The sequence below is a fragment of the Crocodylus siamensis genome, chromosome 8, assembly GCF_052110815.1.
Source record: "Crocodylus siamensis isolate JL-2025a chromosome 8, ASM5211081v1, whole genome shotgun sequence".
NCBI lineage: Eukaryota > Metazoa > Chordata > Crocodylia > Crocodylidae > Crocodylus > Crocodylus siamensis.
In genome coordinates, this window is record NC_143402.1 from 16,164,765 (window position 1) to 16,192,245 (window position 27,481).

The following is a 27,481-nucleotide window of genomic DNA, read 5'->3' on the forward strand; positions in this document are numbered from 1 at the left end:
CCTAAGACATCCTTGCCTCTTGTCTAGTTTCTGGACCATCACAGCTGCAACATCATGCTTACACTACTGTAACGTGGGAAATGAAGAAGAGAGGGAGTAAAGAGGGGGGAATAGAGCAGAGAGCAAAAGAGAAGGGGAGGGAGGGAAGCCTGCTACAGAGAAGCAAGCCCACTTAAGAGCAGCATCCTCCCTCCACCTAGATAGAGGCTGCCTTTCACCCTGCAGCTTCTTTCTGTGCCCATCTCTTTCTCTCCATGAAGGGGATGATGGTAGGAGCTGGCCATGTATACTAGTCAGGGCTTTTCATGTATGCTAGTCAGGGCTTTTCAGCCAGCCCGGGCTGTGGGGTGAACCCAGAGTATTCCTCTGCTGGCCCTAGCAAAGCCCAAAAAGTCCAGAGGGGAAGTTTTAACTTGACTCTTCATAACGAGCAAAATTAAAACCTGTCTAAGCTCATTCAGTTCCTGGACTGACATGTGTCACTTCCCCATCTGGCTGATGGCAAAGTGGTGTTGGATGTCTCCTGATAGAAAATATACTGTGGCTGAGGTGGTACTGAAAACAGAAATGTAGAAATGTATAGCTCTAGGTGGAAACCCACCAAATACAATTTGATTTTTCTAATCAAAGTAACTGCAGAAAACATTCAAGTTTCATGACTTGAAAGCACTACTAAGTAAACTAGGATTTATATTTAACTTTTCTTGGGTGATCTAGTGAGTTGCAGAATATACAGCTTTGACAAGGGTGTGCCAAATCTCTTAAGGTGAAATCTTTTTACTGCTGATTGGTAGGTCAGGAGATCAGAGGGCTCATGCGTGCTTCCTGGACTCACACAATGGCACCCACTTAAGAGTCCTACTTAAAAAAGACAAAATGACTAAAAATGGCCATTCTGACTCAGTGCATCTGACTGCTGCATCACAGATTTATTGTGGTTGTCAGCTACTGAAAGCATGTAAAAAGCATGGGAGGGAAGCATAATCTCAGGCCATTTCTGCTTACACAGACTAGGATGTTTTGGTCCTTTGTTCCTTCATCACGCAAAGGATGTGCAGTGTTGCTCAGAGAGCTCTGTCAGAGTGCTTGCTTCATGTTGGTTTGACAGCTGGCGTGGTATGAGAGTTGCCTAAGCTGACCAGCGCACTGTTGCTTTGTCTCCTTGGATGACTCCTGTTTGATTATCTCCCACCTGTTGCCTCTCAGCTTGCATTTAATTTGTAAACTGGGGTTTTGGTTGTAGCTGTGTTGATCTAAGGACATAGGCAGGCAAGGTTCTTTGAGTAGGTGTAATATCCTTTATTCGACCAAATGAGTAGTTGGAAACAAGTTTTTAGCAAGCTTTTGGGTGCAGTCACTCTTCTTCAGGCATAGGGAGTCTCTCCTGGCCTGAGACTCTTCTTCAGGCATAGGAAGTCTCACACTTCTTCAGGCACAGGAAGTCTGTGCTGGTCTGAGACTTTTTTCCAGCTACTCAGTTGGTCTAATAGAAGATACCGCATCTACTCAAAGAACCTTGCCATTTAATTTGCAAGCCCGTTAGGGCACAGACCATCTTTGTTCTGTATCCAGGACTGGAGCTCTTCAGTGCTTCCACTGTAAACTATCTTAGGGGTGTAGATGGTCCCTGTCATGATGGAATCTGAGGTCCTCATGCTCATGAATGCAGTGATTCTCATGACACTCCAATGAGTTAGCCCTGTCGGCCCCGTTTTACAGGGGGATGGAGCACAGAAAAGCCAGTTAACTTGCCCAACACCACACTGGCAGTCTGGCAGAACAGGGAACTGAAACCAGGTCTTGAGTCCCAGGCTATAGACTTAATCAATAGATCACCCTTTCTGTCGAGCATGAGGAGTGACAGCACTGTACAGATTGTTCAGCTCCTGAGCGTTTCTCTCCAGCTGGGCAGTCCTTTCTAAAGAGGATTGGAAGCAGAACTGTATGAGGAACCACACTGAGTTTGGCAGTTCAAGCTGCCTTTTTCCATTCTCTCTGAATCACCTCTAGTAGCTGCTCAGTCATAAAAATTACTATCCTGTGGCAGGAAGTGGTGGCCCAGTAAGGGAGTTACAGGAAATGCAACTAAAAGTATTTCAAGAAGAACTTAACCACATGGGGCTACATGCCGTTTTCAGCCACGATAATGCAGATCCAGAGTTGTAGGAACAGTATTACATTCAATGAAGCTATTCTTGATTTAGATTAAGGTGAGAGCAACATCTGGCCCCTGGTTGTTAAATTCTCTCATATGGGTACAGGATAACAAAATAGGAAGAATGATCGGGTGGGGATATGGAGGAGAAAGAAAAGAGTGGAGATGCTAGGGTGTAACAGAAAGGTGAAGGATGGAAGACCATGATGATGTGGTAAAAAGACAGAGAAGAGGAAGGAGATGGAGAAAGGAACAGAATGAAATGCAGATAGAAGAAAATGAACAGAAATGAAATAAGCAAATGAAAAGAGGTCAAGTTATTCTCTTCTTCACAAGAGAAATGAAAAAGTTACCACTCAGCTGAGTCACAGCTCACTGCTAAACAAGGACCTTTTTGGCATAATAATGATGTGATTGGGAATGACCAGACAGAACACACTCCATTTCGTTGTCATCTTTTTGATGTGCAATAATTATTTGCAGAGGTGGTGGATGATTTTGCAGTGCCCATGATTGGACAGCTGGGCTTAGCTTGTCCAATTTATCAGAGAACTTTTATAACATAGGCAAGTAAGAATCACTAATCTGAAACCAGCAACTCTGGTCAGCTGTCCCTTCCGAGTCAGTCCTTTTTGCAGTGCATTTCAGCACTTCAGATGGAATGGATGTAATTTGGCTGCAGGGCATAGACAGAAGTGTCAAAATGTTTAGACAGCAGTATTAAATATAGACATCTAATTCCTTATTTAATTTACATTTTATCAGTGTTTTGAATACAGGCATTATGTATGCAGTCTGTTAAGCAGAGGTCTGCTAGGCACACGTGCCGAGTCTCTCCCCGTAAGCCAGAACGCTTGTCTCCAGGCCCGAGTGTCCTGTAAAGGACAAGTTGCGTTTTTAATGGAACATATTATGAAACACCTTATTTCACTTATAGATTTGACTGTTCCTTTAAGCTGAACTTGATGACCCTTTAAATCTAATTTTCACTCCAATCACTTGCCAGCGCCGAGATAGGAAAAGCCAATTTTGTTATCCTCAGTAAAAAGTTATGTATACTGAAAAGATATGACATCTTGTTGCTGGCAACATCTATCCTGAAAATTAAAGTACCAGCACCTTCTAGATAAAAGGAAAAAAATGACCATGGTATTTCTATTTGATATATTGCTGCTGTCTCTACCAAGTGCCAAATGAAAATAATTTATCAATTAACATTGAGTAGAGATTGGGATCTTGGACAGAAATGCAGCAGATAATTATTTAGAGAGGAAAAATGGAGCACTATGGACATAAGATGAGAAAATTCAAATACCATATATGCTTGGGATGAAGAGCAGAGTGGGTTAACTTGTGGGGCGGAGGGGAAATTCATGCTTTTTTTGGGTGCCTATACATGAGGAGCAAGGCTGCTCCAATGTGCTGTAATTATAGCGCATCACAGCAGACTCGGTTAATTGAGTCTGCTGGAGTGTGGTAATCACCACAGTCAAGCGTACTCCAGCATCTTGTGTATCAGCATCCCCTCAGTTAAAAATGGTGGCAGGGGCACTTGAACTAAAGCTTGTTTAAATGAGCTGTAGTTAAAGAGCCCCCAGTACCATTTTTATGCGCAGGGACACTATACATGGGATGCTCCAGGTGCTTTCATTAGAGTGGTTCTTGGAGCTACTCTAATTAAAGCACCTCCCCCTACACACACTCCTGGAGCACGTATTAACGCCCTTCTTTGCCAACTAAATGAAAGTGTAAAGAGGCAGTGAGAAGGACATAGCGGGTTCTCCCTCTGAGATAACATTTGCACAGGTCAGACTGGTTTGCCTGGTTTGTCCATGACCAGAGAGGGGCCCAGTTTGCCTTGCATATTGTATCACTGTAGAGCGTGCCTCTGTGCAGAATGTGCTCAGCCGTTAGAGGAAGGGCTGCGGTAATGCCATTGTTTGGCATATCGCCTCTTAAGGAAAGGCTGAGTAAAAAGTCACCCACTTAGTGTTTAAATTAGAAGTCTGGCTTGCCTTGGATGCAAAGAAAGTGCAAAAAAGAAGCTATTTACAACTCCCTCAATTCATTAAGCTCCATGGTGCTCTGTGTCAATAGAACCCATGTGTGGAAATAAGTCACTCCACAAACTAGCCTTCCCAGTAATTGTTTTTCTCTGGTTAGTTTGGCTATCATGCTCATGCAGCCAAAGAGTGTGAAGGACAAATGGAGGGAATGAGCAATCACTTTCTGGCCTCTTGCTAAGCTGTGGCTGTTGCACATTTATTCATGTTGTTATTGTATTAGTAACATTTCAAGATCCCAGTCGGAGCCCCATTGTAATAGCCAGCGGGCTCATCTGCATGAGACACTTAATGTGCCTAATGACACTGTGCAAATATGTGCAGTATTATTTGGCATTTGCTGGTGCTACTGCAAAGTAACTCTAGTTACTGCGCACTTAGTGAGTACCTCATTAAGCGAGTACTAAATTGAATGCTCAGTAACTACTGTGTGTTTAATGAACGTGCAGACTGTGGTGGGCCAGTAGCAGGTGCTCTTGCGTTGAGCCACCCACCTCACTGCGCCCAACCACCTTCCAGGCTCCGAGTGCCTCCCTAGGGGTGCCTTGCATCTGGTTGACCTCGTTCCTGGAGCCCACCTGCAAGCCTGGGGTAATGCTGCCACCACCCCAAGTCTGGAATGATTGTGGACCCGTGCCCTTTGGGAAACACAGGCCTAGCAATCCTTGAGGGGACTTGACCCGCTGCAGAAACTTGGAGTGTTTCCTTCAGTCTGAAGCACAAATAGTGGTCTCCCTTAGTCAGCTGAACCAAGAGGTCCCCAAGGCATAATCTAGAGCCTCTTCCAAAAAGTCTCCCATGCTAGGTACAAAGGAGAACTTTATTGGTTACAAGGAGTAGGTTTGAAGTAGGGTACAGGGTAGAACAATATCAGAGAAATCCATTAGAGCAAACAGTGGCATGGTGGCCTTTGATTACACATCTGTATTACTGCAAGCTGTATATCTAGTTAGATTTCAGCTAGCTTACTTATGAGTATCATCCAGAGGCAGGTGGAGATTTCCTCTGGAGGCAAGCAGTTAATTGATCATGAGTTTCAAGAGAGAGAATTTCACATGGTCCAGCTTCTCTCTGCGTTCTCATCGTGGCTACTGCTCCTCCTCCTGGGGGCACTTATAGCCCTTATGACCTCATTTACCTGATTCAGTGAAGGCCAGCAACTTTTGGCTCCCAGCCAGCCAATTTGAATTGGATCACTGGTTGCTGGGTAGACTGGCAGTGTTTAGCTCCCTCCCAGTCATGTTGGCAGTGCTTAGAAGAATAGGGAGCTTAAGCCCCCCACCCAGGTATGTGATACCAGTCATGTAGGCAGAGGGAGCAGGTTTCCCCCCTCCCTCAGGTTACAACTCAGGGTTACCTGAAGCTGACCGGGCAGAGGTGCCTGCCCTTTGCAGTGATTTGCCCTCCCCCCCCAAAAAAAATAAAGTAGCACAAAGCAAGCAAAAATTGCATGCGCCAGGACAAACAGAAATGGGTGAGCTAGCAGCCCAGGACTACCCTAACAGAATTCATTGCATGGGCACAAAGATTTCACCATGGCACTTAAAATTCAGTATGTCAATGGAGATGCTTCTAGTTTTACAGAGAGCTGAGGTTGTCATTCATAATGTATCAAATACATTTGACAAATATGAAAAATAAGTGCGCCTGACATCCTTGAATTTGGTCACCAGCTAGAGGCAAAAACTTTTGTTCACTGTGCAGTAAATAAAACTGGACTTATGTGCGAGGTGGTCACTCAGTTCTTCAATGGAGAGAAGCTCTGCGAAATGGGTAGCCATAAGAGTTGATACTTTTCGAAGAGCTGTAACAGCGCAGGTTCATGGGTGATCTGATGGCCACCTATAAGTTTATCAGGGGAGACCACCAGTATCTGGGGTAACGTTTGTTCTCCAGGGCTCTTCAAGGGATGACGAGGTCAAATGGTCACAAACTCCTGCAAGACCGTTTCAGGCTGGACATAAGGAAGAATTTCTTTACTGTCCAAGCTCCCAAGGTCTGGAATAGCCTGCCATCGGAGGTGGCTCAAGCACCTACATTGAACACCTTCAAGAGCAAATTGGGATCCTATGACCCCAGCTGACTTCCTGCCCTTTGGGCGGGAGGCTGGACCTGATGATCTTCCGAGGTCCCTTCCATGCCTAATGTCTATGAAATCTATGAGGGAATGCTGAGGCACTTCAAACCTTTATTGATTTTTCACAGGAGACGCCAAAATATTTAGGGCAGAGGTAGGCAACCCCTGGCACAGGTGCCAGAGTGTGGTACACAAAGGCATTTTGCTTGGCGCGTGAACATCTGGGTGGACGGCAGGAAAGGAGCCGGGATGTACTGCCTCAATCAGACCTCTCGCAGCTTCCCCATGGTGTGCCCATGGCACACCAGCATCTTATAAGTCAAAATTGTGAGTGTTTTTGTCACTCCGGCCAAAAACGTTGCCAACCCCTGCTTTAGGGGCTGATTTGAAGGTTTAAAAAAAGAAATTGGTCAACTGGAATTAGCAAGTGAATATGAAAGTTTGATACAAAGGAGAAATGATGGTGAAAATGACACTGCAGTTATCTGACAACTTTACCTATATGCAGATGGCCTAAGAAGGCCATTTGTTTAACATAGCCGGGCCTTTGATAGCTGGAACCTGGATCAGATGAAGAAAATCAAATATAAACCTTGTGAGTAGGGCCCTGCCGAATTCACAGTGGAAGTGGGCTGTGCTGCAGCTCCTTTAATCTTGCAGGTTCCCCTGCATGCTCCTTTGCCGCTAATTGGTTGAGGGGCCCTGCTAGCGGCTCGCTCCTGATTGGCAGGGAAGCAAACACCATGGTTTTAAGCATGGCACCGTTTTTGCCTCCCTGCTGGTCAGCCGCAAGCAGCGGGGCTGCCCTCCACCAATCAGCGGTGGGATCAAAAAGAGCTCCTTATTTAAAACTGCAGTCTTCACCTCCCTGCCAGTCGGGAGCGAGCAGGAAGTGGGGCCCTTCCAACCAATCAGCAGTGGGCGGCTAATGGGGGAACCTGAAAGATTAAAGGAGCAGCAGTGCAGCCCATTTCTGCTGTGCATTTGGTAGGACCCCACTTCTGAGCCAACCCTAAATGGAGCATAGCCTTAGAGAGGCACTCAATGAACCCGGGCCTGCTTTGCCGATGAAATTCCCTTGGAATGAATGTGCATCCCAGTTCTAAAACAAATGACTGCCTGGACTAAACTTGGTTGTAAAAATTTTTGATGAAAAACTATGCAGAGAATAAGCGCATGTTAACATTTTGCCTCTAGCCAATAAGAAGAAAGAGAAAGAGCGTCCTGAGATCTCTCTTCCTTCAGACTTTGAACATACGATTCATGTGGGGTTTGATGCCGTCACTGGAGAATTCACTGTAAGTAGCCTCTGTATTGCACCTTTGGTCAGTTTTCTGATTGACAGTGAAATAATCTTTTATAGTCAGAACATCAGAACAGCAGTCAGCCTAAGGGGATGGGGGGTGGGTATCGGGGAGGGACAGAACCAGCTTCCTACTTGTTGGATTTAAATATTTTGAGTAGTTTACCTCTGATTCAGACGCATCTTTTTTCCTCAAAATATTACCGGCAGAGTGCCTGTGGAATATAAGAACTAGGAAAAAAAACCAGGTGCATGCTTGGTTAAGTTTTGTAGGGTGCTTCAGGGACAGATTATTCACCGTCTCTGGAAAGACACTAAGAAAAAGCACAGACATACACACAGACACATGCACACAATCAGGTAATCAGGCAAGTTATTAGCTTGAATGTGATAGTAAAGTAACAGCACCTTTTGCTTCTAATATTAATCACAAAATGCATGCAGTGTGCAAGTAATGGGAAACAGTCTGATATAAAACTCCTTGAAGTCAGTGGGAGATGTCAATAAGTTTGGGGTCCGGCCACTAGTGAGGTGTTAGAATCAGTAGGCCTTGTAAAATGATAGCAAACTTGCTTCAACTTTTCCCAGCTTTGCCATAATAATTATTGCAGTTAGATGGAAAATAAGTAACTTTCCATATCTTCAGTCATCTGTGAGCTGATTGGAAGATTGTGCGATTACAACTTACTGAATAGTGGAGAGTATTGCTATTGATTAGCTCTAAAAATGAAATGCACAGGATGGGACAAATCATTTTGTGGATTGCTGGCCAAGGGGCCGGTACCTTCCTGAATCTGGGTGCCAAATGCAATGCTGTGATTTTTGCTTAGGTTGCTACTTTTGTCCCTTTATTACATTTCAACCATTTGAAACCCTCCTGCACCCTTCATAAATAAAAATCAGCTAGCAATAAAAAAGCTAGTTGATGGCAACACCTCTATGTAAAGGAACTAACATTGAAATGCTCTTAGTAATTTGGAAATATTTTTATATTTAGAATATTTATATTGGATTTTAAAGAATAAATGAAACTTAAAGTCTATATACATATATATGTATTTTTTAATATTCTGGACCAGATTCTGAGATCTTAACTTGAGTGGGAATATTTCTCAAGTATAGCCCAAGAAGAAACTCAGTTTAGATCTCAAGCATTAGTCTTTAAAAAAAAATTACAACAAAATATCCATTTCAGAATGTTTTTACTGTATTTTCTCTACATTGTTTGTCAGTCTCTTTCTCCTCCTTTCACTGTAGTTACTTCATAGATAACTTTAATTTTGTCTGGTGAATAGTTTGCTGCCATTGTTTTTCTTCCTTTTGTGTTTAAAGTTTCCATGTCTTTACCTGTCCTTTTTTTATGTTTTCTTTCCTTTTCTTTTGTGTTCTCTCTTCACTTCTCTGATGCCTCCTTTTTCAGTGTTTTTTCCTTGACTTCTGTTTTTTCTCCTTTCTCTGTTTTCTTCCCCTTCTGTTCAGTTTTCTGTTTTTATCTCCATTCCCTTTCTTCATTCCCTCTATCTTTTGCCTGGAAGAGAAGTGAAATGGATCACAGCAGTATCCCCTGGTACACCAATAGGAAGAAAACCAGGTGCACACTTGGTTAAGTTTTGTAGGGTTAGTTTTGTCAGCTGACCCCAAAAAAGAGGTGGTGAGGCAGTCTGCTGGCTTTTTAGAGATCACTCTTTGAATCAATTTTAAAAGTGCTGTCACCATAAACTGAAGCAACATAGAAGGACTGCAGCATCAAATGGTTTTACTTTCCATATCTAATGCCGTCAGCAAAACATTAGCACAGGTCTTGGGTTCTCAGAGAAAGCATCACTTGTTCTGAACTAACGATGAACAGTTCCACTTCTGTTCAAATGATTTCTCTTTTAATATCTCAGAGTAGTGGGCACTGATTTGCTGCTGTTGATTGTTATACAATCATTTCCCCAAGAATACATGCTTACTTCTGTAGCATGAAAGTGCAGATTGATATTCAGGAAAGTGCTACCATGAAGAGATGGCGGCAGCATCTGGATCTACCCAAGAAAAGACTAGTGATTATAAGGTTTGTTGGCATAGGGCTTAATTTTGCAGTCTTTTGTGGAGCAAGATATACTCATTCAGGTCAATCTGAAAGTTTGCTCCATTAAAGACCATAGTTTTGTCTCTCAGCTACCTGTGACCACAAGACATAAAGTACTGTGTTACATTTGATTTCCCTGATTTGTCCCAACCTGGACACACATCCTGTGTCAGCCAGATAGTCTCCTGGTAAGTAAATTTGGTGGAAGGGACTGCCACTAAAACACAACTTTTTAAAAAAAAAAATCCCCTCTGTCTAGTTCTTACGCTGTCTGTCTCTTTCAAAAGTTTGGAAGTGCCATGGGAATGTGCAAGAAATGTGCAAATATTCTTTAATTTCAAACCTTTACAGTGGTTGTTATGCCAACTGTGTCTGCTCTCCTGGTTATGTGCAATGCACAGACAATTTTCTAACACCTAATGTTAATCATCCTTCTGGCTATATTAGCTGATTGCTGTTAGCTGCATCTAGAATCAGAATTGGGAACACCTGCATGGGCTCCTGAGTTTTGGCTTTAAAGCTTTAGCATCAAGCTGTGTTTAGTACTCATAAATGCACATTAAATCTTCATTTCGCTGTGCTTAGAACAACCATGATCCCTAAGAATTAGAGCATCAAGCACCAGATGAAATTGGTTGGCAACTGTTGGATGAAGGCGTGCTTCTGTTGTATAGTTTTATTTCAAAGCAGCTGCTGCACTTTTTTGAGGGAAGGGAGATGTGGGGTGTTTTCTTATTGAAGGAAATTTCATAAAGCATGCCTCTTCATGAAACAGTTTCCTGACATCCAGTCTAGGATAAAGTATGGGTCACATACCAATCTTTTAGTTTCCCAAGCAAGACTGCAGCCAACTGGAGAAAGTCATGGCTTTAGATCCAAAGAAGTTGCACATTAGTCATTTAAAACTATCTTTTTCCAGAGTAGACAAAGATTTTCTCTCTAGCACATATATGTTACTTGGATTACAGCAATATATGATCTCCTAACATGAAATCTGGATTTGACCACTGCTTTCTCAGTTGCGTTTTAGTCATCTGTGCAGTGGCCAACTCTGAGCTCAGGGATGGAGAAGTAATAGAAAAAGTTGCAGGGAGCCACTGAAAATTTCTTACCTGATTATAGAAACAAAACAAAATAAAAACATTTTTTTTAAGGAACACTAATTTTTCAAGTTACTTGCCATTAATCCTCAGTAACACATTTTTACAAGGGAGAGAGAAACTGGTTAAAAAAAAAAAAAGGAAATGATGCTTCCAAACTTTGGAACAAACGTGGTTTTTCTGTTTTCCTAAATCTGTCTTCCTGTAGCCTGTCCACCACCTAATCTATTTGGTACCTATCTCATAACTCTCCCATTTTAGATGGGGTTTTTCCCCATTTCGGCCCATCAGTTTCACCTCCTTACCACCTTCTAAGTTGTCCCACATTCTGTTTTAACTTTCTTTTCTTTCTTTATTTACGTCCATTACAGCCAGATCTCTATGGCTCACAGATGTGCACAGGGAAGCTCCCAGAGGTGCGTCACAGGCCCAAAAGAAGCTTGCATCAAAGTGCTTCTTTGAGATGTCATAGCACTGCAGCAGCAGGTTCATGTGTGTGCAGTAGATTTGTTGCTTGGCTTATCCCACTTTTTGTCATTAATCCCAAACTCTGGAGGCCCATATCACACATTGTTTTGCCGAGAACTTCTTAGGAAGACGCCATGTAAAATGTCTAGATTGGGGTGGTACCAAGGGTATGCTTAAATGCACTTCAGGTGTAGTCCTCTAATTCAGTAAGTCCTCCAATTCGCTGGTAGATGTTGGCTGTGCAGTAAAAGGGGAAAATCATAGGTTCTGAAATTTAGGAAATTATACTGGATGTTTAAAACAAATTCTCTAAAATCAAATTTCAATGCAAATCTGTGGCTTTCAGTGATTGGACCAATTCTCCAATGCCACCGTCGCTTGTAAGATGATTGAAAAGTCATGCAAGGCTTTGGCAGTTCTAGCCTATTTTTTGAGTCCCTACCTCCTAGAAGTGTTAATAACAAACATAGAAAGCTTTAGGGGCTCAAAAAAGAGACTTCCTTAGCACCAGCTGTGTTACAACTCAGTGTTACAATTTTGACCACTACTTGCAAATGGCCAGCCCTCTCCTCTAAACTAGAAACCATCCCCCCTGATCTAATATTGTGACGTATCAGGGATGAGGTTCATCTTTGAATCAGAACATCAATTATGATTCCATGAATGTATTTTTTCCATTATTAAGCATTGCGAATCCAGTGTAAAGCTCCTAAAATACACTGTGTTGTCCACAAACCTAGAGTAGTTTTGTTATGTCTGCACCAAATCACCAGGAAAACAAGCTAAGCCTTAAATCATTATTCCATGGAAGAGCAGGGTTGATTTAAAGATGAGTTTCATGCACTTTTTTTCCTGTCACAGTCATAACTTTCTTTTTCTTTTTTAAAGTTGGATCCTGGTTTTAGCTCTATATTTTGATAGAGAAGAGAATGAGTGCATCTACAGTATATAAGTTTCTAATTTTAAATGTAAAGCGTCAATCAAAGTTTCTGAAAGTAATCTTACAGGTAGCATGGATTCTTGGTAAGGAACTATATCAACTGTGGCTACTGAGTATTTTAAATCAATTTCTTCCCACTTGGCATCCACAGGGAATCCCAGAGCAGTGGGCCAGGCTACTACAGACCTCCAACATAACCAAACTAGAGCAGAAGAAGAACCCACAAGCTGTTCTAGATGTCCTCAAATTTTATGATTCCAAAGAGACAGTTAACAACCAGAAATATATGAGCTTTACTTCAGGAGGTGAGTCAAAATTGTGCTGTGCAAAGAAACCCCCTGGGAGTCAGACCCAAGCAAGCAAATGTGGAATGTCCTTGAAGTGAAACAGGAGGGACCTGAATGCCATTCTGATCACAAGGAAGGATCAAAAGCTCTTGAATTAAATGCTACATTTTCCCCAGAGATGTAGTTGCAAACAAGGAAGATTAATTGGAAATGCTACTTGTTTTTGCTAGCTTTTTTTTCCCAGAACTAAATACGGGCATTGAGTGACTGAAGAGAAAAGCCACCAGTGCTTTCTTTCTGAAGCCTCAAGTACTGGTGACCAAACATTTTGTCTACATTTATCTTGCTTCCTCCATACAGCTGGTTCCTCACTGTGTCCTTACCACCTTGCAGCTCCTAGGTCGTGAGGCAAGGTGAAACAGTGTGGTCTGTTTTTGGATTAAGTGGTGGAACACAACAGCAGCAGGTTATGGAGTACCATGTTGTTGGATGTATCTTTCAATTTAAAGAAAATAGTTCAGTAATTATCAAAAGTGTCTGACTACTGAGCTGCTGAAGAGATAAGTGCTGTGTATGAATAGGTGAATTGCATTTACAGATTCACAGAAGTTTAGGGCTGGAAGGGACCTCGGGAGATCATCAGGTCCAGCCCCCTGCTCTGGGCAGGAAAGATTTAATCCAGAATTTTGGGTCATGTGGTATGTTATAAGGAGCTTGACCCTGAAAGATGGGAGAAAGGAAGGTACCTCTGAGGTAGCCTTTGTAGCGTCTTTATTCTGGGGAGTTTGTTTGTATTAAGTAACCATTTCTACCGAAGTGCGGTTGTGAATGAAACCTGATGTTGTTGGGAATGCGCATGTCCAGGATTCCTCAGAACAAGTGTTGTTATGATAAGCGTCTGGTTAATTTCCCCTTGCACCTTTCAGATAAGAGCGCCCATGGATACATAGCAGCCCATCCTTCGGTGAGTGTAAAAATAACGGTATATTTTCGTTCACAGTGTTTGGGTGAATGGTGGTGGAATAAGCTGTATCTGGTATTAAGAATGTCAGGCTCCACTCCTGAGAGAAGTCGCATGCGTCTTTGCAACAGCGGTGTTGAAACACCATTGGATAGTCTTAATTTTCTGTCAATACCTTTTAAACAGATGAAAGTCTGAGTTTGTTGACAGAGAATTGCTTATGATTCCCAGTCTTTTGTGGTTTATATAATTCAATACCATGTACATTACAGGCAAACTAACACATTTTAATGCAATTTTTCCAACTTTGTTAAAGGCATCTTGAATAAATGTTGAACTTTGTTCTTTCTTTGATTCATCTGGTTATACTACTGCATATAAATGAAGCTATAATTGATGTGCAACTCACTGGAACCACTTATAAGAATGTTTTAAATAATGTTCCATGATAATTAATGCTGAATTACAATGGAAATCCCAAAGATGTACTTATGACATCCACATTAATATTGACCAAATTTATCAGTGTTAATGTTAGTAAATTAAATACTGAATGATTGAATAGGGAGTTAGCCTTTATTTTGAAGTGTTAAGTAACTTAATTTTATGTTCTTGATTGCACAGTAGAGATTGTCTATAATAAATATTCACAGTGAAGTTTTCAAGTTGGGGCTACTTTCATTATATAATATATTTCTACAAGAAAACCTCAAATACACAGGTATATTAGTAGAATAGTTTTTCTGTGAAGTACGTGCAGTCATTATAGATCCACTGAGAACTGTAGATGTACTAGCCAATTGCCTGTCAGGAATGACCTGGGGAGGGAGCATGTGGGGTGGAGGCTGCAGTGGCAGGGGGAGGGGAGGAGCGGGCCTGGGCCTGATGCAGGGGAGGACCAGGCCCGAGGGCAGGGAGAAGCCGGCCCGCCATGGTGTGGGGAGCAGCGGGTCCAGGCCGACCCGGCAGGGGAATGGAAGTAGCAGGCTCAGAGCTGACAGAGGGGAGGAGGGGGTGGGGGAGGAGTGGGTCCATGTCTGAGAGGAGAGGGGAGGCCCAAGCCTGAGCCAGGGGAGAAGGCAGACCTCTGCAGCAGGAGATAAGTGGGGGGGAGGGCATGAGACCAGTTTTGGTAGCCTGGCCCCCACCCTCCGTTCCATCCTTGTCACCTGCAGGAAGCACTGGCCTCACCCCCCTGTTCCACGCACTCCATTGCCCCCGCTTCCACTGGAGCTGGCCTCGCCCCCCCCTTTCTGTCCCCTGTGTCCCCACCATCATGGCGGTGCTCCACTGGCTGCCAGCTCCTCTTGGAATGCTTGTTCACACTCTGATTGGCTGTTTGTCAGCCAATCGGAGGATGACTAAGTGTTATGGACAGACAGATGGATAGACTTAGGTTTTTATAATATTAGAATGGTTCCTACAGGATGTAACTGGTAGCAGGATTGTCAAAACACACATGGCCATACAAGAGAGTAACCTACTCAAAGGAATCCTGCCCTAGAAGGGAGGTGGGAGGACTAGACTAGTACAAAACACTTTGGGATCTTACTGGTTGAATTCTACCTAGTAATGTAAATCTGGTATTTAAATAGATATTCAGTGTATTATATGTACTATAGCTGCACAATTCTAGTGCTATCACATTGACCCTGGAAATGTGAAATATAAGTATGAACTCTTATGGTATCACAAAACATACTATACTATATTACATTGTGTGGCTTTTTTCAAAAGTTTATGCTTTGCATCCCAGTGCAGTACTAGTAAATAGGAAACTGTTCCCCACCTCCAATAGGACAGTTTCTCAGTCCTGCAGAGTTGGATGATGATGTTTTAAGTAGCAAGTGGAGCTTTGCCACAGTATTTGGATTTCCATTATGTAATTCTGAAATCCTGGTGTCTTTGGAACTTTTGCTACAGGTCCCTTTTAACTGTTGTATGGTAGAATTGCTCTTTGTAGGAAGTGAAATCTATCTATCCATCTGTGTGTGTGTGTGTGTGTGTGTGTGTGTGTGTTTAAAAACAAAAGATTGAAGGCAGTAGGAGGAATGAGATGATAAGCTATTTTGCAAAATACAGGCACTAACAATGAATGGTCCAAATACTATTTTCTGGCCCTTCTGTTTCTGTTGCTATATAGTGTGTCCAGTGGCCATTTTAGATATAATGCATAAAATGATTATTCAGGCTAGATACTTTTATGTAGCTTGAGCACCTGCCTTGCTAATGACCTAACATACTCTGAGTTCCTTCTTTCTTAAAATCTCTTTAAAATATTTAGTAAAGATAAATTTTACCACTCCACTCCTTCACTAGCAAATTCTGGTTAGTGTGATTATCACCATTCATGGTGGCTGGTCTTAAAGGAACAGCATCCCCATTAACTTGATGATATTGTTAAACTAATCATCTGGCAAATTGACACAGCAATAAAATAATGTTATTAGATGAAGTTGATGATGACAATGAAAAGGAACTGCTAAACAGGAAAACATGACATTGAAAAAATTGTAATGGTAATTATCCCAAGGGTAAAATAATGTAGGGAAAAAAGAATGCATTTCTTAATAATACATAATTCCCTGGTAGACTTAATGAAGGAGCCTTTGAGCTTTCAAGTGCATTAATTAGCCTAACAGGTAGACCTGTTAGCTTAATTAACTGCTACCATTTCTTCGAACACAATGCCAAAGCAATTAACCATCAACTAGAGGTGACTTCTAACTCCTGCATACATTCAAGTACTGTTCTTTGTGAAATTAATCTTTCACTAAAGGTGTAGGTGAATGATTTATATGCTTTTATTTAATTTATTGCCCTAGTAATGCAGCCCTGGATACAGTTCAGTAGCCCAAATGTAGCAGTTTCCTAAGGCAAATCATCAATAAATAAAAGGCAAACACTAAAAACTCCAAGATGAATTAGCAGTACATGCATTTATAAAACAAAGGTACTATGCTATAGATAACTAACTGAGGTTTCTACAACTGCATGTAAATACAAAACACTTCATTCTATTAGAGTAACATTTACACTATAAGGTAGTACCAAGCCTTCCATATTCTGTCTTTGAATCAATAAAATGAACAGTTATTTATGCTACTGTTCTTTATCCACAGAGCACAAAAACTGCATCAGAACCTCCATTAGCCCCTCCAGTTTCAGAAGAAGAAGATGAAGAAGATGAAGAGGAGGAAGATGATAATGAGCCTCCACCTGTTATTGCACCACGACCTGAGCATACAAAATCAGTAAGTCCCTAGCAGCTTTGACGATATGCCACATGGTGTAATTTGGAGATAAGACTGTTTATAATAGGAACATGTGCAGAATCCCTTGGATGAAGATGCAAGGGTTAGTATCCTAAAGAGGATTCTTACTTCACAGGAGCCTGCAGAAAATGGGAATTTCCCTCTGAAGCTCATCACTTAAACCTGATCTTTTTCCTGTTATACCAGTAGTTACTGTACCTTAATGTGCAATCAGATGTGCATGTCTTGAGGTTCATTTTCTCCATAAAGAATTTAAATTAGCCACTTACTTTAAAAATATGTGTTTCAATATATATACATCTCATACGTATGCATGTATATATATTTTATGTTAATATATATGATAGCCCAAAGCTCTTCAAGTTACAGTTCATTGAGCACATACTAGTGGGCAGTGGAAAGAAGGCTTAGACAGCACTTTCTTTCCACTTTGCTTCCTGCAGAAATTGGGAGAGAAAGCAACAGAGAGCAAGAGAGAGAACAGATGTAATGAGACAGAGAACTAATGGGTGAGAGGAAATGGTGTGATTTCTTCTTCTAACAAGACAAAATGAGCGATAAAAATATGGGCTTTCCTCATACTGGCTTCCCAGTACACATTTGCAGATGCAAGCAGTTGCTGTATTTGCTACAGGATGGTAGACAATTATGACAGGGAGCAGTAGTTGATATGATGGCCAATCAAAGAAAAGAGACTCATAGAACAAGATAACGTGTCTGTTAAGATATGGTCCCCATTATGACAGTAATAAAGGTAGCATTGGAAGTGGTCATGGCAAAATGTACTGCTGCAGATAATGAAAATACAAACCATCCAGAAAATATAAACCAGCCCTATCCAGTGCTGCCACACCAACCCATTTGTTGTGCTTGGGTTAGGCAGATGTTAGCTTTGCTGTTGTCGTGGCACTGGATCCTGGTGCGTTGCTCCTACCAGGCATTTATGGAACTGTTTGCTGCAAGCTTAAAATCTGTAAGATTTCATATCCTTACTACAGAGACTTCCATCACAGATTGGCTAGATCTGTAGTTCAGTTAGGATTGATTTAATGCAAGGGTGGGCAAAATGGCAGATCTGGCCAGCAGCTGGACTCCATTTCCCAGCAGGCCTTACCTGTGTCACTGCATCTGGTTTCCATGGAGATTCCAGCAGCAGCGGGGCCATGAAAGTGTGGGGACAGTGTGCGCAGCTTGGCGGGGAGCTGCTCTGGGGCTGGGGCTGGGATCTTGTGGTGGTGACAGCATAGCCTGGAGCCAACGCAGTGCTACAGTCCGCTGCTTGCACGCCACTTTGCCCACCCCCCATCTAAGGGGTCATTACATCATTCTACAGGTTCTAAGACCCAATATAATAAACTAGCTTCTTTAAAACGCTTGTTTTTTGTGGATGAGACCAAAACGGCTCCAAATCAAAATATTCATGTCTGCATGTCATTTATTTTTTTTTAATGGCTTTCTTCCCCCGAAGAAGAGCTAAAGGCTCTTTTGAGAAGCATTAACTATCCTGGAAGTACAATTTATTCCTATTCACAAGCATCTAGGATTAGATGCTGGTAGATTCAAACAAATCGTGAATTCCTTCTTTGATTTTTTTTTTAACTTGGGTAAATAGCCTTTGAATCTGGAAGATTTTTGCTTGGATAAAGATTTTAGAGTTTGGCCAGAAATAAATTATACAAGACCTAGATTAAACTTAGAGGTCTGCTGGGTACTTCTCTGAAGGACCTTGTTTAGTTCCTAATTTCAGCTACCTAAAGCTGGAAGTACTACTGAGGCAGTACACTGGACCCGCAGGATGATGGGGATGGAATACTTGATAGTGATTTTTTGGGCCAATTTAAATGACTGTCATGGTCAGACAAGACTGTGTTAAAATATCAGCTACACACCCTGTGTATTATTTAAAGATCTGTCTCCTGGTTAAAAACAAAGATGGCCTATACACGTGCTGTGGGATGGCGCTCTCATTAAAACTCCTGCAGCATCTCGTATATTCAGTGTCCACATTTCAAAATAGCCACAGGGGCATTTTAACTAAAGCTCGTTTGACGAGCTTTAGTTGAAGTCTCCCTACTGCCAGTTTGAAATGTGAGATGCTGAATGCACAAGCCCGTTCAGCATGCTGGAGCGTTTTGATTAGAAAGCTCCAGCAGACTCGGTTAATCCAGTCTGCTCCGACACGTTCTAATCAGAACAGGTCGGCACACAAGTAGAAGCGCCCAAAGGTTTTCGCTACTTGTTATTCCACACTGTTTTCTCTGGAGCCGTCACAGCTTCTGGGAGGTGAGAAGGAATCTCTCCTGCCTTATGCATCATCAATTGAATTTTTAACTAAGTTCCAAATGGAAAATTCTGTTGTTGCAGATGTTGACCTCTGAGCCAGGAAGAGCCAGGCTTGATTCTCTGTTCTTAGGCTGCTTGTGTAAAATGAGCATTTTTGCTCCTGAATTACTTAGTCGCAATGAACATGGAGCCCTAGTTGTCAATTTTAGAGTCTGCCTTGAGGGCCTAACCAGACTGTAAGAAGGTCTGTGTCCCCTGTGCTTGAAATACAGAATAGCAAGCAGCACACAGAACCTGAAACAGGAAAATGCCCATAAACAGGAATCAAACCGACTTAACTTTCCTTATCCAGGCTTTGTGAAACGCACAATCAAACCTAAACACCTTAATATAATATGTGATTGATGAAATAAGGAAAGGAATATGATTTGAGTTGTTTTTGCAGATTTGTAAGATGACAAAAGCCCTTAGAACATAATCTCTGGTGTGTCTCCCTACCTGCCTTTCTGACTGAAAAATCATTTTCTGCCTCAGATTTACACGCGCTCTGTAATTGAACCTGTCGCTGCACCACAACCAGCTAAAGAAGCTACCACCCCCCAGCCTGAGAACTCAAACACAAACACGTTGTACAGGAACACGGACCGGCAAAGAAAAAAATCAAAGATGACAGATGAGGAGATCCTAGAGAAATTGAGTAAGTGTCCTGGCCTGACTTCTGGCTTGACAAGGTGGCCTGCTGCATCTGTCACCTGCAGTGCATTTGTTGAAGGATTGTCTCTAGTTTCTTGTCGCTAAGACACTTCCATATTATGTACTTGTGATTATTGGAGGGTGAAAAGGGATGCTGAAAATTCCTGCTCAAGGGGTGACTATATTTGAAATGCTGGTGACCCCTTATGTATCAGACGGAGAGGACATATCTGAATAAGTTGAAAGCTATGGTCTTTTAAACCCCTGTGCACTGAGTTACCAACAAGTGGCTACAGATCTGAGCTGAGGAGCATGTTACTATACTACTTCTGTAGTCACCGCGTGTGCTGCTGGGCAGCATGCTCTGCTTAAGGTATATCCGTTCCCAGCTTGCTGTGGCATTATGCCATCGGTTACTGCTGCTTGCACAATGCACTCCTCCTACTCCTCCCATCCCGCTGCAGATAAATTCAGCAAAGAGGAGGTAGCCTGGGTCTTACCTCCAGTTAACAGCTCAAGTTCAACCCGAGGTTCAACACCAGGTTTGAATTTGAGCTGGTAACTGCATTGAAATCTAGCTTACCTCATCCTCCCTGCTTCTTGAGTGGTAGAAAAAGGAGATAATTGTGACTTTATCTTCATTACCACGCTGCGTACTGTGGTGTTATATATATCAGAGATTAATCTGGCCTTGTAAGTAATAGCATCCCTGTAAGGCATCCACTACTGGACTGCAGCCACCTCTTGCGTGGAATGCTACAGCTGTTCATAGTCAAGAGTACTGTTAATGTGCCCAGCAGTTTAATGCAAGAACTAAAGCTCACATCCACAAAAGGATTTAAATGCCTAATGTGGGATTTAGGTGGGATTTGGGTTCCTAAATCCAAAATTACAATCCTAAAAAACCCTTGCTCACATCTAACCAAAAGCTGAGACATGATTCTGGTTTGGACCTTAAAATTTCCCAAGCATTTAAAGTTCTGCTTTTGCACATGCCAGGGGTCCTCACAGAGCTGTTTAGTGCCTACTTCAGGCCTAAGCCCGACCAGGATGTGGGAAGTAGATGTTCCTCATCCTGCCTTCTGTAAGAGAGGCGTTCTCACATCACTCCTGGTAGGTCAGTCTCCATACACACAATGCAAAGGTGGCTGTTGCTTTCCTTCAGAAAAGATAGGGGGGTGGGGAGAGTTCTGCTCTTTTAAGTAATAGTATAGCAATCAGATCACTTGCCCAGGAGAGATCCAGGTTCTGTCCCTGAAGACATTAAAATCCACACATCCTACCTCCTCGTGGTGGGCCCTAAGCAGCAGACTGTTCCTTGGCAGAACAACTTCCTCCCTCCTTAGTTGATTTTTCCTTGTAGGAAAGAAATACCAATTTCCATTGTGCCAACAAGAAGGGGGCAAGCAGAAGCATGGCTAGGACTCTCTTAAGAGTCTCCAGGCATTCAAGGACAGTTTGACCTTTTTACACATATCAACTGTGGGATAAAATGCATAAAGTCTTGACCCCCATGTTCGACATATCCTAATGACTCACTCTGCAGTGTACCTCTCAGAGTGCTGCCTATTTTGCATCTCCCTTCTGTGGTTCCTAACTCTCTCCAAGCACAGTATAGAGAGCCTGGGACCCTAACTCAGGTTTCTGGATTCCAGGCAGGACAGACACTTACCTGTTAAGCTTCTGGCATTTAATTTGTAGGCGCCTAAATCCTCCCTTAGTAACATATTCAGCTGAAATTTCAGAAGGAATGGTAAGTGAGCAGAGCAATTACTTGAGTTTAGACCTTTGTTTGATGTCTTCTTTGAAAGATGGAGCCCTCTGGTAGTAGAGTGGTCTTTACCAATACCTTTGTTTCATTAATGCTGTGAAATGAGAACAAAGCTTCAGAGAACCACTATCACTCCCTGTGGTACCTAGGGGCATTTTGACACATGCAAGTGCTGCATCTCTTGCAGTTGTATAAGTGACGAAATGCACGTCCGTGCTGAGAAAATGGCAGCAGCGTGCTTTGGTACTAAAACACATAGCGGATGCTTTAGTTCAAAAGTGCACCGCCGCCATTTTCTGTGCTCTGGCATGCATTTTGCTGCTTGTACAACTGCATGTGGCAGAGCACAGTGTGTGTCAGTTAGTGTGCAGAGCAGACACAATTAATCAAGTCTGCTCCAAAGTGGCAGATCTGCGGTGTGTCACAGAATGAAAAGGTATGTGTATAAATGCTCTAGGTATCCCTTGGACCTCTTCCACTCAATCTGTTTCCACTCAGCTTGCAGATTCTGGTGGAATCTCTACAAAATAGTGTGCTATAGTTACCGTTTAATTTCCAGTTCTAAAGAGTTTTAACCATTTTGATTTCCTCCAGCCTTCAGGAGGTCTTGTCTTGAATATGCTGGGAGTTTTTGTCACTGTTGTTTTTTAAATACTGAGTAGTTGTTGGGGTTTTTTCAAAATGCTCCATTCTTGAAGGACAAGAGAAGTGTTCAAGGGTGCATGGGTTGGATTTGGAGCCCAGATATTATGGATGGAGACCTGTTATTAAATCAAGATAGATAAAAGTGGAAGGATCTTACAAAATAATAACAAATGTGCCCTTCATAGGAATCTTCTGGAGCTTAGTTTACTTTTGAGCTCTACTGATGGTAAAAGTGTCCAAAAAAAAAGAATAGAGAGAGAGTGAGCAGGTCTCAACGATCTGGATAATTAGATGCTGATTAAAATGGCGCCTCTGCAAACCTCTCACTGAAGCTGACTATCAGTATGTACAATGTGCACTGTGCATACCCCATATAAGACTTTGTCATGGTTAATTCCCAACTAGATAAGCTGATAATGATTCTAACTGTGAGCTGCCCAAAAACCGTGAATTGGTTGTGGTCCAGCTATTTCAAACCCTGATGAGCCTAGAGTGAAATAAGTTTAATCAGGCTCCAAAGCAAAATGTCTGTCACTGCTGTTTTTGTAACAGATGAATTTTCAGGTTCCTAGAATACGCCAATTCAGCCTGTCTTCGTCTCTGACTAGTTGTCAGACACTTGCATGAGACAGAGAATGGAGAGGTTTAGGTCTCTCTTAACATTTTATACTTTGCATGTAACATTTTGACATATAATGTACAGATGTTTGAGGTAATCTATAATGCAACACCTTATAATTGGTGCTGCATGAATGCATCATCTTTACAGCAGACAGCATGGTTCTTCACTAACCAAGCAAATATATCCCTCACTCTACTGCGCAAACTTGTACTAACATCTCTCCTCTTCTTCACTGCCGAGCAGTGGGAAAGCGATGCGACTCCTAAAGCTAAAGTCTTAAAAGTGGGATTTCAAGCCCTGCTGTAGATTTTTCCTGCAGCAATTACATGCCTTTTACAGGTTGATAGGACTGTTAAGCCTTGCATCTCAAAGAAGTGATGGGATAACCAGATGACCAGTTCATTGGCCTTAGCTTCAGACACAATGAAAATAATGACTGATTTGTGACAAGCTGTATTATCATCTCTGAGTTTCAACTTATTATAAGAGGCAGGATGGCCTCCTTAGCTGAGACTAAATAGATGAGGCATGCTTTTTGTATGAGTTCTGCTGGCACACTGCAGGCATCACGTAGCCGTTCCTGCAGCCATGGATTATTCAAGACGTATAGCTGTAATTGCTCATGTAACTCAGATTAACGTGGTGTCCTTGGTTTGCTTCCATTTATTTCTTTGAAGTATTACCACTGGTTCTCCTTTCACTTTCTTAAGAATGTGGTATTCATTTGAGCAAGGCCTCTGCAGGTCTCCTACCAGCAAGTGTCTGAGGTAGAGATTGAAAATCCTGTTACGCTTTGAATAAGTTGTCTGAAAACTGGAGCACTGTACTCTTTTCTGTAACTATAGGCAAAGTATTCATAAGCGTATATACTTTTAGTTTTTGACCCCCATGACATCTCTTCTTTAATCAGTCTCCTTGTCTCGTCACCCAGAATTGATTTTTACATTGTTTCTACAGGGGAGTTCTCTAGTCTTTTTTATCTTAAAATTAGTTTCTTAATTCTCTTTTGTTTGAAATAACTTAGTGCCACTGTCATTACATGGGGAATAAATGCTGTAGTATTGAGCTTACATAAACTGCAATTTTCTATAATGAGATCTGCAAATGCACCAGTATAAAATGTAAATGGCCTGGTTCTGTGTTCATGTATATTGGGCTTAGGACCTGGTAACAGAAAGTACAGAAGAATGTATTTAAGTCTGACACTATTCAGGACACTGAGTAAGCATGCTTACATACTGCTTTCCTGAATCAGAGCCTTGCATTTGTATTACTGGTTGACTTCAGTGTAGTTCTCTTGATTTGCATTATGTAAAGAGAAAGGGAATCAAAGCTGAAGTAACCAGTTTTCAAAATGGGTGGTCAAGCTGGACACTTGAAGATTGAGATACCCAAATCAGTAGCCACTTCTATAGAATTTGACCAAAATCTGTTCATTCATCTCATTCCTTTCTGGTTTTTTATATCAGAAAATAGGCAGCTTGTTATGCCTCTTTGTGACCTGAGGGTCATCTTAATGGTACATTGTTATCATTAAATGGGTTTTGAAAAATGCAAGAGGGAGGCACAACTTTAACAGGAGTTTTTCCTCTTACAATGATTATAATAATTCTGGGTGCAGCACTGTAGAGAGTCAGTGATTCCTAGGTCCAGTTACCAGTCATGTACCCAGTGCTGCATGACTACTCTTTCAGGACAAAGTACTCCTCTATTCCCACCTCCGGCTGCTTGGCAAGTAACTTGACTATGCACGTCCAGTAGAAATGGAGTCCAAGATTTGCTGCTTCTTCATACTGGTCAAAATCCTTTAGGCTGCAGAATCAGTTTATAGCGAAGATCTGTTATAGCGAAGTAGAATACAAGTCCTGTCTTGCATTATACAATTCAGTGCATTCCCTCTTGTATCCTGAAACTCACTTCTTTTGTAGGGAAACATCACTCTCCTCTAATAGGATTCCACCAAGTGAAACCCTTTGGACTATATAGGCAGCAGGTTTTAACTAGTTTTTAAAATAGTGCAGCACACAGCCGGTGCTTGGAGATAAACAGCATTCAGCATTGGTTCAGCTGCACCTGTTGTCTGCTATCAGCACCTTTCAGTGCAAGCTCAAGCTGAAAAGTAATTGCCACTACTGCGCTGGGGAGAAGCCAGTCTTGGTTTATTTGTCCCTGCTGTGGAGTGAAAAGGAATCTGACTGGTCTTGAAGTACCAGCTACTAGATGGGGAGCAAAAGTGTATTTTGCCCAGCAGCTAGTGCTCCTTGCTTTTGTAGGGGATTGATAGAGGAGGTTGCTGCAGCCAAAGTGAAGAGAGGAAGCTCTTGGCCTAGATGGACCATCCCTGTTAGAGTGACACCCAATTGAGAATAAATTGTCTGGTACTGAAGAGAGTCCTCTGTCCCACAACTGATTAAAGTGTAGCAAAATGTCTTTCGTATTACAAGTGACATTTCAGAAGCCACCATCATGGGTTGCTTTTTTTAAAACAACCAACATTAGTCATAATTTTGTTGTTCAATTATCTTATAACAGAGGTGCCATCGCACTGTGATTCTGTATGCATAGGCGACTAGTAGGGTGGACACAGGTGAGGTATGTGCCCCCCCTGACAGGACCATGCCTGCCGCCGCCAGTGGCATCTGCAGGTGCTCAATGTGCCCCCCCAGCAGGTTATCCCTGCTGCCAACACCAGCAGTGGCATCTGCGGATGCTCGCCAGCTCCACCCCTGCCACTGATGCTGCCGGCGGTGTCAGACTCAGGAGGCACCAGTCGCCTATGTCTGTATGTCCAGTGATTGAAATGACACAGAGGATTTTGTTCTACAGTCTTCAGGATGAAACCCTGGGATGTATTGTTTAATTTCATTAAAAACAATATCCTTGCTTGAGTGCCATTTTTATTGTAAATACATTTTACATTGCTGCTCTGCATCTAAAGGAAGGCCTTGTTCCAGTGCAAGGCACAAGCTTGCAGGATGCAGCGGGCAGCAGCCCCTGCAGCAAGTGCGAGGGGATCAGACTTGATGGCATTTTAGCTATCATGGTGTTTTTAAGTTTTGTTTTGAGAAGATTAGTGAGAGGCTTGAAGAGTGGCTGTTTCCCTTCAACTGATACCGTATTTATCAATGTGTGGCAATTACTACTTTTCCGCCTGAGCGTCAGTTGGCTAGCTCCTCCCTCCCTCCCTCCCATCTAGCTCAGACTGTTAAGTTCTAATGAAGTCCCTGAAATAGTCATTTCAGGGAACACGTGACTTGCAATTCAGTGGTGCACTCAGAATAGCTGGTGCTGCACTCTTGTGGGATGAAGCTGCGGGGCGGATTGCTTTGGGCTACTTGAGAGAGCAGTGAGATATCCCCAGGTAGCAAACGTATCTGTTCTGGTCAAAAGTGAATCCTAGCTAGTGACTCAAAGGACACAGGTTATGTGGGTAGCATAGCATACCCCAAAGCCCTCCTTCCTAGCAGGTGTCCAGTAGAGATCTGGCCTTGGTCAGCAGGATTCCTTTAGCAGGGGGTATCCCAGGCGATACCTGTGCTGCTTCCCCTTGCAATGGCCAGGTGGACAGGCAGCACTCGGTCAGACATCCTTCAGCAATAGATACCAAAGGACTGGGCTCCAAAGCAATGCCATAGGCAGCAGTAGGAGAAAGACAGATGTATTTGTTTCTGTGTTACTAATTACAGCGACTGGCAATTTAACAAGTTTTCTACCATTTGGAAATGCAGTTAAACTGGTTGGTGCATGTGCACAGAAATGTATGTGTGATTATCTGTAGATTTTCAGACATGGACAAACAAGAAATATTTTCACCTGCTTTTTTCCCCCCCCAGCAAAAACGAATAATCTCAAAATGTTCTAATTATGGACATGATAAATTAATTTTTAGCAGCCTCCTAAATCTACTGCCATTATATCTCAAGTGCTTGTATTTTATTGAATCTTAAGTGATAAGATAAATTTTTTTAAAATCTCGTTTTATTAAACCATTTTATTTTGACACTTCAGTGCTTGTATTTTATCTTGGAAACTGCTGGCCCAGGGAATAAAAGAAATATTATTATTTTTTTAAATATTTCTTTTGATTTGATTCTATCCTTACCAAATTTTGGCTCCCTTAGTTGACGCCGACACCCTTTTTCAGTTACCGCTCTACCTTGCAACCCATTAACACTTCTGAGCATGCGAAAAATTAGAACGTTATTAGCATTTTTTTACTTTGAGTGGGACTTGTGTCCCCATTATTCTTAAAGCTTTAAAAAAATGTTGTTTCAATGTATTTATACCATTATGAATAGTGGATCTGAAGTCTCAAATCTGTTGTTGCAGTATTGTAGCAGCAGGTGGCAGCGCTTCATCTCCCACTGTAATTGAGAGAAACTTATAACATTATTGCCATAAAAAAATGTAAATAAGTTTTAAAGGAAAGTTGCAAGTATCTGTCTGAAGAATGTCGCCGTTCTCAGAATCTATTTGAATTTCCTTTTCATTTATTAAGATTAGCATGTGTGCACTGTAGAGTACCTAAGTAACATGTTTGTTACAGATCAAAGCCAGCGGGGAGACAAGCAGCGTTACTCTCATATAAATTAGACAAGTTAGATCTTTTGACAGCTAAGCCTAGAGAATAAATAATAAACTGCATAATTCTCAAAGACCCACTAATAATTAGTTTGATATTACTCCTTAAGCAGGAGAAATCATTTGCTCAGTAAACCATGGAGAGGCAGATGGAGAGCTACTCCTGAAAATGTTTTTATCATT

The 27,481-nt window shown here is 42.1% G+C and overlaps 1 protein-coding gene across 3 annotated transcripts in view; it reads left to right on the forward strand.

Moving 5' to 3' along the window:
- Window positions 1-27,481, forward strand: part of PAK3 (p21 (RAC1) activated kinase 3) — a 210,777-nt gene that overhangs the window by 151,169 nt on the left and 32,127 nt on the right. For all 3 annotated transcript variants that reach the window (XM_090059184.1, XM_090059185.1, XM_090059183.1), the window contains exons 3-7: window positions 7,493-7,593; window positions 12,332-12,485; window positions 13,394-13,431; window positions 16,551-16,682; window positions 19,521-19,683. In XM_090059184.1, coding sequence (XP_089915310.1) covers window positions 7,493-7,593; window positions 12,332-12,485; window positions 13,394-13,431; window positions 16,551-16,682; window positions 19,521-19,683 — 588 coding nt within the window. The remainder of the gene's footprint in view (window positions 1-7,492; window positions 7,594-12,331; window positions 12,486-13,393; window positions 13,432-16,550; window positions 16,683-19,520; window positions 19,684-27,481) is intronic.